This window comes from Leuciscus leuciscus (genome assembly GCF_965113295.1).
Source record: "Leuciscus leuciscus genome assembly, chromosome: 1".
Lineage (NCBI taxonomy): Eukaryota > Metazoa > Chordata > Actinopteri > Cypriniformes > Leuciscidae > Leuciscus > Leuciscus leuciscus.
Window position 1 is genome coordinate 48,680,787 of NC_138725.1, and position 16,084 is coordinate 48,696,870.

Here is a 16,084-nt window from a genome sequence, read left to right on the forward strand (position 1 = left end):
AAGTAGCTGCATCCCAAACAAAAGTCGGGCTGGTTATGTAAACTCTCTGTTAAGCTGACACTCTATGAGAGAAAGATTTGTTATGTCCACCCAGAACTTTATGGCTAAAACAAAAGCCATCAATAAATAAGACATGCTAATTTGTACGGTGGTGCATGCGTTCATGTTTTGTTTACATGAGAAGCAAGAGTCATTATACATTTTTTAAAGTTTTAATTAATTTTTATTTGCCCTTTTCTAGCTAAACATTAAATAAACATCCAAATTAAAGTCGCCATGAAACGGATGTTGCAATAGTCTTTTCATCCCTATTTTGATGTATGTCCGAGTGAAAAATCAGGTCCTCCCTTGAAATCGGGTATGTGTTGGATCAAATTCCTTAGGCACTCTCTTTAGTTCCTACAAAATCATGTTATGATGAATGCTGTTTGAACTATGTTATAATGTTAAAATATTATATATAAATTAAAATATTATTAATTAAAAAATAAATTCTACCTTTTTTGGCTAAATTAACAAATGTTGAACAGTCAACTGTATTAAATGAGTTAATAATTTTGAATATGTTAATGTTAAATGATAGTTTATGAAACATTGAATAGGCCTCAAGCACACGTCTAATTTATTTATTTTTTTAAATCATGAGATATACCAAAAGTATCGTAATTATTGTGGACTTAGCCTTAGTTAGGCTACACACCCTATGGCCACAATTCTATCCACATAGTCACAGTAAACGCTGATGTTGCTTACTTTTCTGAATGAAACAACATAGCCTACTATTGATTAAAAGTTTGCTCTTAAGTCTGTATATTAGCCTGTTAAATGTATCCCACGAAAGTACAGAAGTAACAGGGACGACGCCTCTGTTTCGATAGGCTGCAGGTATGTCTCTCAGAAAGGGGCGGACACCAGCCCGTGCTTTAAATGGGCTTGATGTCTTTTAGCACGGCTAACCTTGAGAGCTCCTGTTCGTGGGAGGATAGTTGCGGTTTCGTTCACTGTGGGCGTTGTATGTGAGGTGTAGCTGTCCTGGAAGACGCTCCAGGTAGTTGAACGACAGACACCAGAGTGGGATCCTAACTGAGCCATTATAACAGCTAGACTGGTGTTGGAGAAACACCGCAACTGTCATCATGTTCAAGAAAAAGACTTTAAAGGGCACTGTGAACATCGCTGAAAAAAGGTCGGTGGCAACCTGATACACTTAAGTTATACGTTTTGTTGGGATTAGGACTTTCAGTCGTACGGAGCGGCGCGCGCGAGTGTTTTAACTCTGTCGCGTTTCATTATCTTTGGTTTGTAGTAGCTACATTAGCCACGATGCACAATATAACCTGAAATTTAAAATATCAATTTGAAGTGCTTGAAGTGCGGTTACTGTAGTAAAGGGTGTGGCGCTGTAACAGGTTGGATAACTTTTCACTGAGATCCATATTGCTTGACTTGCGTGATTATTCTGTACTAAACAGAGTAAGTTAGACTGATGTAAATTGATATTAGAGGAATATACAGTTGTCATTTAAATGTATTATTTATGTTTGATTATTATTAGCCTATTTATAATTTATTGTTAATATCAATAGGCTATTATTACTATTATTTAACACTAAACAACATTTTTATTAGGCCTGTGTATTATATTTTATCTTATATCTTGTTGCATATAGTTCTCAAATTACGTCTGTATTAGTACAGGCTGGAGTCAACATATGCAGGGAATGTTGATTGGTTAAGGGTAAAAGTTTAATCAGAGTGACAATTTCAAGTTCAAACAAGCATAAACTACTGATGGTTTGATAGATGAGTCTAGCCTCGAGCTTTGTTCCTGCAGTACTCTGTGTTGGACACTAATATAGTAGAGTAGTTCACTGCAACTATGGAAGATTTTACTCTTGGAATATGGTTTCAGTTTGAGTCAAAATTATTTTATTGGTTACAGATGTACAAAAAGAAAAACAAGTTTTCCTAAACGCATAGTTTTCTGTTTAGGTCATCTTTGGGTGTCGTTTGACTGTGCTACGCGCAATGGGTCCCTCAGTGTCAAATGTGCCAAGTTTTGTGACTTGTCTGTCTGCTTTTAACAGAAACAAGGCATGACGTACAGAGATATGGGCCGTTTGCTTGCAGTAAACTATAAAAGGACAAAACCTTAGTCTATTTCATAACACTGTTCTTAAGATATCCGGATTTCATAGTTTATGTTTTTGCATTTGTATATTGTGTATATGGGAACACCTCTAGGGAAGGGAAGCGAGCATCAAATAATTACTTGCCAGACCCAGAGCTTCTTCTCAAATCAGATTAAATAATTTTCTCTTGACAGAAAAACAATAATAGATAGATAGAGCTTTGTTTTTCTATTTTGCTTTAATGGTTGTTTTTGATTAAATAAATTACAACCGCATTTGGATGCATAATCTCTTTCTTTAAAAGTCCAGCTGTGTTTTGCCACACCTTTTGATGGGTTTCACATACAGATGCATTTATTTGAGGTGACACAGAAAGTCTTTTTAACCTTCTTGCATGTGTGAATAAAACCAGTTAGACCCGTTTGAGTTTCTAACGCCCTCGTTAAAGCCACCTTCTTGTTGTAATTATCATTCTCATTTACATATCTCACTCATAACTCAGTTCTATGGTTGTTGTTGTTTTACAGCTCAAAGTAACACAAAACTGTGTTGTGTTTTCTTATTCATGACATTATCATTTTAGTCAGTGTAAGATATTTATAACTGCCATTAACATGCCATAACCTTATTATTAATGATTCATGCTATTGTATGTTCAAATAACATGCATTGTCCTTAAGGCAAATACGGCCCAAGGTGCGTAATTTGTTTTCTGATCAAGTTTAGTCATGTCCCACCGTGCACTGTCACACTGTATTTTTCTAGAATTCATAGAATGCACTAAAACTATGCTAGGCTGCAGTTATGTCGAACAGCATTTCTGCATTTTTTTTCAGTACGGTTCAGCTCAGACAATATTTTTTTATAGCACCAAGGTTCTCTTAACAGATCTGAAGTCTGTGCCAGATGATGTGGAAAGAAAGTGTTTCAAGTCCTGTATTTATTTTCAGAGCATCTCAGCATGACATATAAGTGAAGTGAGGTGTTATGTTCTACATCCAGAGATTCAACATAACAAATCTACTACATTTGCTGCAGTATTTTGGGAAAATGCAGACCGAAAATTTTACATTTGGCTCACTGTAACTTTATGAAACTGCACCAACAAAAACTAATTTCCTTTAATTTCACCTCAGACCAACTGAAACTGATTTGGTGACCCTGATTGACAAGTTGCAGAGGAATGCAGACAAGGTGGAAAAGAACATCATTGAGACAGAACAGAATCTCAATAGGGTAGGTACAGTAAACGCGTCCGTGGATTACAAATAAAAGCCGTTAAGCATGTTAATGTCATCTTTAAATATGTCCATTTAGGGTTATTTGGGTTAAAATAGTGGAAAGTTTATGCCAGTGTTACTTTAGTATTATTTATATACTATTGTAGTATTAATCAGTATCTTGAATTAGCTTTTATTTAAAAATGTTATGTATTTTTGTCATTTAATTTGTTTTTGTTTTATATATTTATAAATTATTTTACATAGCTTTAATTCATTATTATTTCAGTTTAAGTTTCAATCATTTTAGTACTTCAACTTCAACTTATTTGATATCAGTTAGTTGCCAAGTCTACATTTGAATTTTCTTTAAATTTTTTTCCCATCTAATATTTATATTTTATTTTATCCCAGCTTTATTTCAATTAACGATTCAAGAAACAATTTTTAATAGTTTTAGTTAGCATTAACAACACTGGTGTATACCAATGGAAAAATTATCTTTAAAGGAATAGTTCACCCAAAATTATTATTATTTACCCTCATGTAATTCAAAACCTATATGATTTTTTTTTCCTTCTATGTAACACAAAATAAGATATTTTTAAGAATCTTTTTTTTTAAAATTGTCTCTACAGTGAAAGTCAGTGGCGTTCAAAAATAACATTGGACCTCACTGACTTTCTTGATATGTAAAACAAAAAATCTTATACATTTTCACAAATATCCTCTTTTGTGTTACACAGATGAAAGTCATACAGGTTTGGAATGACATGAGTGTGAACTATCCCTTTAACCATTGTTACATAACTATCATAAATTGTGTTGCACATTGACGTTTCTAGGACATCAGGAAGATCAATGAGGGCAAGCCGCCCCTGTACCAGGAGGACACCAACAAGAGGATCCAGAACTCACTGGAGCTACTGAAAAGCCTGGATGATGATGCATCCCAAGCCACCCGCTTGCAGCACCCTCAGGCTGAGATGATTGAGAAGGAGTACGTTTTTATAGCCACCTTCAAACTGAAATATCTGATAGCATCTCATGCTATATGCCATGCAAACAGAATTATATGCTGTGAATGTTTATGCTATGGGATTGTGGATGACTCTTTTTTTTTTTTTTCTCCTCTATGAAAAAGTATGAAACAGCTGCGAGTGCGTGTGATGAAGCTCCACGATGATCATGATCGCATTTACAACATCAGACGATCTGAGCAGGTTCCCACCGTCAACTGGGGAAAGATGATTGATGACAAACTGGTGTGTATCTAAGCATACCTCTACCTGTTTCTTTCTTTCGAATATATGATTTAAAATGCAAATGATTCATGGTCAAATATTTGCGGATGTAGGCAAATTTGAACAACAAAGGATTCGGAGAAGATCTGCCCACCATCGAGACTGAAGTGGAGGAGCACAATATCTTCCACAGTGAAGTGGAGGCATTGGCTCCGTATATCACTGCAGACCGGGTACATTTTTTTAACTGATGGTTTTAAAATGAAATGCAATACAAGAAGAATATTTGACTCATTTGCTTACTTGCATAACAGGACGGTTTGGATGGCCAGCAGGCGAAGTACAAGAAACTAGTGGTGAGACTTCACTTTCTGGATTTAATTTTCTATCTAGTTATGCACTGAAGTTGTACTAGTAAAAGACTGAGTTAGTTGTCAATTCACATGTCTAAAAACTGTGGATTTCACCAATTGTCCATTACAGGCGAGCTCCGCAGCACGTCAGAAGAACCTGCTCAGTCTGAGAGATTACATGCAGCGCTGCACCAACGAGCTCTACTGGATGGACCAGCAAGCTGAAGAGCGAACCACATATGACTGGAGCGACAACAACCTGGACTACCCTGCCCGAAAGAGGCAGTACGAGGTAAGGCTTGGAAGCCATTTAAATGATTGGCAATACAAGTATAGATGGCACTAATACTTTCGAATATGCTTTCATGATTCAAACCTCCTACAAACTATATGATTATAGTACTGAAATGCTTATAAATAAACTACTTATAAATATTTTTTTAACATGCTGCTTGACATCATCAGAACTTCATCAGCAAGTGTCTGGAGTCTAAGGAGAAAACCATCACCCAGCTGAATGAAGATGGAGAGGAATATATTGAGCAGAACCATCCGGCAAAAAATGTCATTGGGGTAATATTACAAGCCGTTCGCTATAATGACTAATCCCCCCCCCCCCCCTCCCTCCCTCCCTCCCTCCCTTATTTCATTTTATTATTTATTTATTTGTAAATGTATTTGTGTTTTTATGTATTATTCTTTATAATTACATTTTTTCAGGGTATTTTACTGTTTTATTGTATGCAACTCATTGAGGTTGTGTTTATTAGGGTAATAACTTGTGGCGAATGGGTCTTTTATATTTACACTTGTTATTCCATGTAAAAAAAATCTAATAAATAAATAAATAAAAACACCTTAAAAACACAGGTGGTAAAGTAGGAAGACATTGGGCTAGCACACATTAGGTAAAACTGCAATGACTGTAAATAAACTAAACTTGAGAAAAAAATGAAAAATAACATTTTAAATTAAATATAATCAAATGTGATCATTTAAAGTATTCTCAAAATGCCAATTTCTATATAAATAATAAGATGACGCATACTACTGTGGTATAGCCGTAAATGCTTATTCTAAAACATGTCTTGGTTTTAGGCACACATGGATGCCGTGCATGCGGATTGGAAGGAATACCTCAACCTGCTCATCTGTGAAGAGAACCACCTCAAGAACATGGATGACTATCACAAAGTCAGTCTACATTTTACACACTAATTTCCTGGTCCATATTCTATATTGCTATCAGTTGCATTATTCCTCTTTTTTTTTTTTTTTTTACAGTTCCACAAGGATGCAAGAGACACCAACGATTTGTTGAAGCGCCTGGAGACCGAGATCAACCAGAAGTATAATCCAGAGTTTAAAGACATGTACCAGATGGAGGGGCTCATTGCTGACCTGGATGTAGATATATTGTTTAGTTTGACACCTATATTGAATTTCTTTCTAATTCATGTAATGTGTATATTAAATGATTAATGAATTAAAAGGTGTCTTCGCTATCTAAGGCTGTCTGTGTTTGTATTGCCAGGATCAAGCAAAGGCCATGGGTCATTTTGACGAGCGACTGAAAGGTCTTCAGAAGCGCAGCCTGCAGGTGCTCCCTCTGAAGTACCGCAGGGATACTCCTCAGAAACTGCTTCCTATCGAGGCTCTGTGTGAATACGAGGCTAATGAGGTATGGAGTTTGAGCTCTCGCTCACTCTATGCATGCAGCTTAGAGCTCCGCTAATACCAGTCAGTGTAACATCAGCTATTATCATGAGTAAGCACAGAAAACCGTTACACTCTGTCTCTGCTCGGGTTTTCGGAGTCCCCCATCTAATGTATTTAAATCCTTAAGACGGCCTTCACCCAAACGATTCATCTCTTATAAACCTCTGGAGACGTGTGCAGGGGATTTTGTACGGATTTCACATTTGTGTTTTTTTTAGCTGCAATATCAAGTTGAAACAGAGCTTACTTTGCTTATTTTGAATGACACAGGGTTCAATTTTGCGAGGGGAGCGGTACACCCTGCTCAAGAACAATGGGCCCAAATGGGACGTGAAGGATGCAAGTGGCCGCACCATGAATGCTCCAGGAGTGTGCTTCATAATCCCGCCAACCGACCCTGAGGCTGTGGCCGTTGCTGACAAGTGGGTATTCCTTGATATCTGTATATGTCATGTGTAAATGTGTCAGTTGTGTCTAATATGAAAACATTTTTTGTAGTCTGATAAACCAGCACAAAGGCATCAAACAGAAAGTAGTCAGTAGCAAATCTGCACTACAGGCACGACTGTCAGAGCTAAGGAAGGACAGTACAGGAGGTCAAGGTTTGTCTCTTACGTTATGATAAACTTAGATGCAAAGCTCTCCTAAAGAGAGTTAAATACTTCATTCATTCTTACCTCCATCCTCAGATAAACAAGAGCAGCAATGCCGTCAGCTGATGGCAGGACTGGATAAAGTGGTCAGTGATCTGGATAAGCAAGAGAAGGCCATTTACTCTCGAGTGCGCCCCCCACTGGAGCAAACACGTCCTGTTCAAGACAGCTCTGACAGGCTACAGGACATAAAGGTACAAAGTTTGGTGTCTTAATGTTAATTCTGTAGTGGACAACAAGTGTCATGTGTCTGACTAAATGTACTCATTATAAAAAGTACATTCTAATAATATTCATTATCATTATATTTCAGTCACATTAGTACAGTGGTTCTCAATTGTTTTTGGTGATGTCCACTTTTAAAGAATAAAAATGTTAGTTTGTATCTTGAGTGCACATTTGATAGTCATAAGGCTCGTTCACACTAAGAACGATTAACTATAAAGTTAATGACATAGGATAAGATGTACTTTTAAAAATCATTTTAAATATAAAAGGATAGCAGAGTCCACTATATCGATTAGCAGCACAGTGAAACAATTTCATTGGAATCGCTTTCAGAATAATTTTTTCTAGCTGTTGAACGATAAAAGCAGTGAAAGCCAATCAGAATCCATCCTGGTTTAAGACCTCAAACAGTTCAAGCAACAGACAACATAAACTGCAGTATGCACTAAGAAACAACAGAACAATATCATCCGCTGGTGTGGAATCTAATATAGCTATTGTTAAAGTTATCTTGGTCACACTTTAGTTTAGGGTCCAATTCTCACGATTAACTAACTATTAACTATGACTTTTGCCTCAATAAACTCCAAATTACTGCTTATTAATAGTTAGTAAGGTAGTTGTTAAGTTTAGACATTGGGTAGGATTAGAGATGTAGGATATGGTCATGCAGAATAAGGCATTAATATGTACTTTATAATTACTAATAAACAGCCAATATCCTAGTAATATGCATGCTAATAAGAAACTAATAATACTAATAGTTAAAAGTGAGAATTGGACTCAACTAAAGTGTTACCATTATCTTTATAGTTATCATTCTTGGTGGTATTCAAAATAACAGGCATTCAAATCCAATAAAATGTGAAAAATAAACCGCACATACACCTCATTTGTTCTCTTGTCTATCATCATCACAGTAGACTTAAATGTGTAAAAGTGAGCAAGCATCTGAAATGACCCTGACCCTGTATTTCAGTGGCTAATGGCATTTTGAGCTTGCCTTAATCTAGTATTTTCTTCATAGGACATTACTTCTGCTGTTCGCAAGATAGAGCCAGAAAAGTCTGCAAAATTACAGGAGGCTGAGACTTTCCTCAGATCCTCTCCCAAATGTTCAAGTGCACCACAGCTCTACTCCAAGGTGGATGAGACTAACAAAAAATACAACAAAGTCGATTTGCTGTTGAAGTGTGCAGGTGACAAGTAAGTACACCTCTTTTTTTTCCTTTTTCTTTTTTTTACAACGGGATTCAAGAATGTCATGCTAAATGAGAACTGTGAACCTAAAATATGTACTTTTGTAGACTGCAGAACTCCTATCAGCTGGAGAATTCTCTTCAGAATGGCAAAGCTCTACTGTCCACCTATGAAAACAAACTGGCAAGAGAGGAGGTTGCCCCATCCGACCCCACCTCACTGGAGAAGACCCAGCGCGAGTTGGCGGTAAGCTTCGTAATCCATGCCACTTTTTTTCTTTTTTTCCAAGATTCACTAGGATCCGCGGACACCCTGCTATATGATTTATGTTTTTTCCAAGATTCACTCATGATTGATGTCTGATGTATTCTTGTCTCCAGGACATTACATCTGAGCTAAGGAGCAAAAGAGCTATTATCACAGAGTCTGAGCAGAACCTGAGAGATGCCAAGGCCAGCTGCAGCAATATGGCCAGCAAAGTGCAAGAGCATTGCCCTGATATTGAGAGGCAAGAAGCTGATGTTCAGAAACTCAGCAAACGCTTTGACAACCTGAACAGACAGACTGAAGCCAGGTGAGTTCATATTAAACCAAAGTTTTTTCAAATGCGAGTGTACTTTAAAAAAAAATGTCATAAGAATTTAATTCAGATTAGTCTTTAGTATACTGCGTTCTGTGATTTATATTATTTATATTACATTTAAAATGAATAGGATTGTTTTCCCTATTAGTGTTTGTTACACTTTACAGCAGTTTGTTAATATTAGTTGTTAAATTTAGTATCATGAACATCATTTAATAATCCATTTTCATTTATACATTTACTATTGTTCACTTTTAATTCATGTTTGTTCATAATACATACATTAATGTTAATTTATACAACTTGAAATTAATAGAATTATTAAAAATTTACAGATCACAAAGTCTGCAAAGAGCCAAAATTGCCTACGCCAACTACCACAATGACTATGACAACCTCAATAGCTGGCTTTCTCGAGTACCAAACTATGAGCCACGTGAAACTGATGACATCAAACAGATTGATGCAAAACTGAAAAATCAAAGAGTAACTTCTATAGTCATTTCCGTCATTACAATAATTGCATTGTAATATTACAAATTATATTTATTTACCAAAACCATGTTTGAAATGTACAGACTCTGCTCTCTGACATCACAAGAAAGGAATCAGACCTGAACAATGTGTCAAGAAATGCACAGCTTTATCAGCAAGCAGTCAAGGTACTAACATCTCAGTGTATTACTTGCAGAGAATTATCCTACTATCATGTTTATGCAAAGCTGTGTGAACTCCTTTGTGCCGTGGCTTTCAGGACTATGAAAATGAAGCAGAGCGGTTTAAATCCATCCTTGACCTTGAAGATGGCTTGGTTCCCCAGACATACAAAAGGACCAGACTTGAATCTCCTGCCTTGAAAGTGAATAGAGAGGTGAATATTTTTGGAAAGTAAACAGTTTCCTGGATCAAGTAATTAGAACATTTTATAGTCTTTTTAATGAGAACAGTTTTTCTGACTGTTGAAGTTTAAACATCTTGTGTTCTAAAGGAATCTGCAATTGAGGCTACATTCACTGAAGTGAATGCTGTGAACAAACAGAGACTGCAGAACCTTGAGTTTGCTCAAAGCCTTCTTAACCAGGTAAAATACATTATCATATGCTATGATATAACAATAGCATGATATAAGCATGGCCTTTTAGTGCTGTCAAATCAATTACTCGCGATTAATCACATCTAACATAAAAGTTTGTGTTTACATAATATATGTGCGTATATGTATATATGTATATATATATAGTATATATATATATATATAGTATATAGTGTATAATATATATATATATATATATATATATATATATACACACACACACATATATATATTCAATTAAGTGAGATTCACAACTCTCTGCAAATTCATTTTGGGGGACGTAAAAAGTCTTATCAGTCTTAAGGCTGATTTATACTTCTGCGTCGGACCTATGCCGGAGCCTCATATATATATATATATATATATATGAAGAGTTCAGATGCAAAAGCCTCTAAGTGCCATCTGAAATTTTCTTCTAGAATGATCCTTTTTATCAAGCTTGTATATTTAAGTTCAGTAATTTCACTTAAATGACAATTAATAGGTAAATTGCATTGCCATTTAAGTGAAATTATTGAACTTAAATATACAAGCTTGATAAAAAGGATCATTCTAGAAGAAAATTTCAGATGGCACTTAGAGGCTTTTGCATCTGAACTCTTCATAAATATAAATATATATATACACACATACATATATGCAAAAACATATATTATGAAAACGAACTTTTGTGTTATATGCGATTAATCGATTTGACAGCACTTCTTTGTTTTTTTACTTATTATACACATTCAATATTTTATAATTCTTTATAGCAACCAGAAGTTTCAATTATCAAGCAAGATGTCCAGACTGTGAGATCATCAGCCCCAGGCGAAGAGCCCTGGAGAATCAAAAAACAGCTTCAGGAAGAAAATCAGCGTAGAGACCAACTGGAAAGGGAAATTCAAAGTGTACAGACTGAGATCTATTTACTAGAGGGCCAGAAACCGCAGGATACTATCGTCAAGAAAGAGCTCATCAAGCAGGTGCCTGACCCTCAACTGGATGAAGAATATCACAGGATCCAGCAGAAGCTCTTAGATGAAAGCAGGACCACTCGTGTCTTAGAGAGTGAACTGGACACTCTGCGTATAAAGCTGCGTGGGATTGAGACCGAAATGAAAGAGGGAGCTCAGCAGTATACAGTCAAAGAGGTGCTCCGCATTGAGAAGGACAGGGGACAGGAAGAAGATCTCAGGAGACTAAGAGAAGAGCTAGAGGAAGTCAAGCGGCTAAAGATGGTCAGAGAGAATGAAATCATTCAGATTCAAAAGCAAGTGACTATTCTTGCAGAGGAGAAAAGCAAGGAGCAGGAAATAATCACTGAGGAGGAAGTCATTAAGGTTCAAAATGACCCTCGACTTGAGAGTGAGTACAGATTGTTGCTTGACCAGAAACAAAAAGAAATAAACACCCGAAAAGAACTTGAAGATGAGCTTCGATTCCTGCAGGAGAGATTAAGGCGTCTTGAAAAAGAAAAGGCAATGGCTGAGGAAAAGATCTCCATCAAAGAAGTCCTGAAGGTTGAGAAAGATATTGCTTTAGAGAGAGAGGTAGAGAATCTGAGAAGACAGTATGAAGATGAAAAAACAAGGCGCAGCACCTCACTGAGAGAGAAAACAGACCTTAACCGCAAGATTACCAGTCTGGAGGAAGAGAAGTCGAAGGTCATAATTCAGGAGAAAGTCCGTGAGATTGTACGACCTGATCCGAAGGCAGAAACAGAGGTGGCAAATCTTCGACTTGAACTGGTGGAGCAGCAGAGAAGGTGCAGAGATTCAGAGCAGCAGCTGAGATCCCTTCAGGATGAACTGACAATGCTAAGAAACAGAGGCCCACAAATTGAATACAAAGAGATAATCAAAGAGGTCGTCAAATACAAGACTGACCCAGAAACAGAAAGAGAACTGGAGAAACTCAGGAATGAAATTGTGGATAAATCCCACCAAACAGAGAAGTTTGAGATGGAGATCCTCCAACTCAAAGAGGAGATTCAAAGATGGAAAGACACCAAGCCTCAGATTCAGACCAAAGAGGTCGTAAATGAGATCATGCAATACAGAGAAGATCCTAAAACCAAGGAGGAGATTGAGAGTCTCAAGCGGAAACTAGCTGAGGAACAGAGGAAACGTTTGGACCTGGAAAACGAAAGGGCTGCAAATGAAGAAAGGATCAGGCTCAAGAAGATCGACTTGTCACAGGTGAGGGAAAAGATTGTCCAGCAAGAAGTTGTGAAGATGGAGAGGGATCCAATCCTGATGTCAGAATGTGACACCTTCACTTCAAATATCAACAATGAGCAGAAACAGAGAGAGATCTTGAAGGAAGAGCTGATAAGGCTGCAGCATCAAAAGGCTGAATTGGAACTCCAGCTTGAGGAGCTGGAACGTGAACGCAGAGCACGCAGAGATGCTGAGCTTGAAATTCAGAGGTTGAGAGTGCGGCTCAATGAACTAGAGATTAGGGACAAGGAAAACAGAGAAAAGGTTACAGTAAAGCAAAAGGTTGTACTCCAGCAGGACCCTCAGCAAGAAAAAGAGCACTCTATCCTTCGTCTTCAGGTTGAAGAGGAGAGGCACAAGCGTATGCTCTTGGAGAAGGAGTATAACGCCTTGTTGCAGAAACAAGAAATACTTGAGCGAACGGAAGTGCGTGAAAAAGTTGTGCGAACCGAAAAAGTCCAAGTCGAGCGAGACCCAGATGCCGACATGGACATTATGAGGCTGAAGAAAAGCCTTGAAGAAGAGGAAAGACGACGTCGTGAGCTGGACCAAGAGATTATCATCCTAAACTCTAAGCTTTCTGAGGTGGAGTTTACCAATACAAAATCATCTAAAGAAGTCGACTACATTCGCGATGAAAGCAACAAGCTACAGCAGGAGAACCAGCGCCTACAGAACGAATTAAGGAAGCTTCAATCCGAAATCCAGATCACATCAAAAGAAACCAGGCACATCACTAACTCTTCTCCGGCGGAGAATAGCAGGAACCTAGAAATTCGACTGGAATCCTTGCAAAGAGAACTCACTGACCTTAAACGCATCAGAATGGAGAAGGACGAAGAGATTGAAAAGCTTCAGAAGAGTCTCTCTGCAATGAGAGTGAAGAGGGAGCAGCGAGAAAGTCACCTCCGCCGTTCAATTGTCGTCATCGATCCAGACACCGGAAAGGAGATGAGGCCTGAGGAGGCTTACAAGCTTGGTCTAATCGACTGGAAAATGTTTGTCAACCTTCAGAGTCAAGAGTGCGACTGGGAGGAGATCACCGTCAAGGGTCCGAATGGCGAGTCTTCTGTTCTCCACGACAGAAAATCAGGCAAGAAGTTTGCCATTGATGAAGCTCTGAGGGCAGGAAACATCACAAACCGTCAGCTGCAACAATATCAGAACAAAGAGATAAGCATCCAGGAGTTCGGTGTCATGCTGTCAGGCAGAGTCATATAAATTGCACCGGAAATCTCTTTTTATTTTCCCTTTCTCAATACAGTATGTATTTATTTAAAAAAAGCATTTTTATATCAATGCAAGATGGTGTTCCTTTATGGTCATGGTGCTGAATCTGGTTTAATGTTTCTATCACTATTCCTGAAGTGTTTTCATTAAAGATTAGCACTTTGAGGATGTATTACTGAAATCTAGTTCAGTTTCACTGTAATCTGATCTAAGACATGCATATAAAGTGTGCGCCTTAATGATAAAGTTGCAGCCCTATCTCGCTTTTCATGCACTTTTCACTAGTCAGATTAATCTATTCTCCTTTCATGTGTTTGATTTGAGATTAAAACATGAATGAAATGTGAATAAACCTGAGTACTGCGTGTTCTTTCCCTTCATCTTTATCATAAAGCAATAAAAGCTCAAATTATCTTTACAATCACTTTTTAGTTCACAAAACCATTGGGTGTCTTTCATCTATGGTTTAAATGATTACCAAACATTACACAATAAATTAACAGACTGAAAATATTTTGATTACTTAAAATATATTACTCTTAAAAAGAGTAAAAAATTGTTTTAACATTTGTTTTGCAGGAATTTAAAGCCCCCCTGAAGTCAGTAATTGTATCCATTCAAACTCATCTTTGATCACCAAAAAGGCATATTTAAAAGTTTTTTTCCTGTGAAAAAAGTATGCCTTAAAATAGCTTAAATGTAACTACACCCTTGCTTCATTTAGTATACGCCTAACCATGAATATGCAAATGAGCCCTAACTCCACTCACTCAGGGGTCGTCCACAAGTAACGTGTTTTATGTATCGTTCTCTATAACATTGTACAGTAACGGTAATTTATATGATTAGCCTTTTACTCGACTATCAAACAGCAAATAATGTGTTGCTAATGTTACACAAACCATGTTCCCGTTCATCATCTTAGAGTCACAGCTGCCTTCTGAAAATCAGCATCCTTCAAATGTTTTGAACACCATAGAACATCAGTGGAGAAAGGCATATAGGTCATCATAACATGCAATATACATCATATACACCCGCTATATTGCTAAATGTACACGATTTTTCATATCAATAGAAAAATATACAGGGATAACCTAGCCTCTCTTGAGACTCCCCTGCTTCACAGTAATGATGATATGCTAAAGCCCGCCAGCACGATGACGTGATTGGTTACAAGGTAGTTTGTGACGTAAGAAACACAAGCGATTTCACACCTCTTTGACTGTCTTTTTTCACTGCAGTTTTAAGAAGAAAATACAATGGTGTTGACATGAATTTGCACATGTTTTGTCTTAAAGGGGTGGTATAATACCCCTTTTTACAATATGTAAAATAAGTCTATGTTGTCCCCAGAGTGTGTATGTGAAGTTTTAGCTCAAAATACCCCACAGATAATTTTTACAGCATGTTAAAATTGTCCCTTTTTGAGGGTCAGTAAAAACGCGATGTTTCGTGTGTGTCCCTTTAAATGCAAATGAGCTGCTGCTCCAGGCACAGAGGGCGGAGCTTCAAGAGCTCCTGTGTGTTAGCAGCTCCGATTACCTCACGCAGACATGCACTAAAATGTCAGAAACTGTTCTGCCTTTAATGTTTAAACTGGAGTCGGACAATGATGGAGGGACTCAAGAAGAAGTGACAACATGTAGAATGCAACAGGATGTTTCTGAATGGTTAGTTGATGAATGTATGTTGCTGATGTGGAGTTAACTATCTTTAATTAGCATATTCTGTCATGATAATCTATAAAATTGCTTGTGTGGGAACTGTTGTAAGATGCCTACAGAGTTGCGTTTGTGTTGCTTGAGCAGACTCACAAATGTGCTGCACTACAACAACTCTTCCTCTTCTCAACATGGAGCTGGGGGCGGGGTTTATGTAAATTTTAGGGTTAGTGATGTCACTAACCCGGGAAGAATGTTTTTTGTCCCTACCAGCCATTCGTTGTAGTCCTTAAAAATGTTTTTCTTTTAAAGCAAATATCTTCCTTTGCTTTGAACTTTGAGCGTTGTAACTCCGCATATGTTGTTTGTGCTCAAACAGCAACATTACACACTAACTAAAGTTATAAAAGTGAAATCATAATCAACCACCCCTTTAAAGCATATTAAAAACACCACATAGACAATATAAACAACATTAAAAACATGATTTTCACCACAGGGAGTCTTATAAGCCAGGGTAGTTGATAATCTGCAGTAAAGTAGACTTAAATATGAATTAAG

At 37.3% G+C, this 16,084-nt stretch overlaps 1 protein-coding gene across 1 annotated transcript; it reads left to right on the forward strand.

Moving 5' to 3' along the window:
- Positions 1 to 948: 948 nt before the first annotated feature.
- Positions 949 to 14,211, forward strand: ppl (periplakin). The gene is made up of 22 exons (XM_082177897.1): positions 949 to 1,186; positions 3,269 to 3,368; positions 4,198 to 4,352; positions 4,497 to 4,617; positions 4,710 to 4,829; positions 4,911 to 4,952; positions 5,080 to 5,241; positions 5,415 to 5,522; positions 6,048 to 6,143; positions 6,234 to 6,356; positions 6,484 to 6,630; positions 6,939 to 7,090; positions 7,167 to 7,270; positions 7,358 to 7,515; positions 8,577 to 8,755; positions 8,857 to 8,995; positions 9,130 to 9,323; positions 9,668 to 9,818; positions 9,911 to 9,994; positions 10,087 to 10,203; positions 10,321 to 10,413; positions 11,181 to 14,211. Exons 1-22 carry the CDS (start codon positions 1,137 to 1,139, stop codon positions 13,848 to 13,850), a joined length of 5,265 nt encoding a protein of 1,754 aa, XP_082034023.1. The 5' UTR covers positions 949 to 1,136; the 3' UTR covers positions 13,851 to 14,211.
- The last annotated feature ends 1,873 nt before the right edge of the window (positions 14,212 to 16,084 follow it).

Coding starts and splice junctions, on each gene's coding strand:
- ppl (XM_082177897.1), top strand. CDS start 1,137: ATGTTCAAGAAAAAGACTTTAAAGGGCACTGTGAACATCGCTGAAAAA. Junction 4,618..4,709: donor AGATGATTGATGACAAACTG/GTGTGTATCTAA, acceptor TTGCGGATGTAG/GCAAATTTGAACAACAAAGG. Junction 7,091..7,166: donor GCTGTGGCCGTTGCTGACAA/GTGGGTATTCCT, acceptor CATTTTTTGTAG/TCTGATAAACCAGCACAAAG.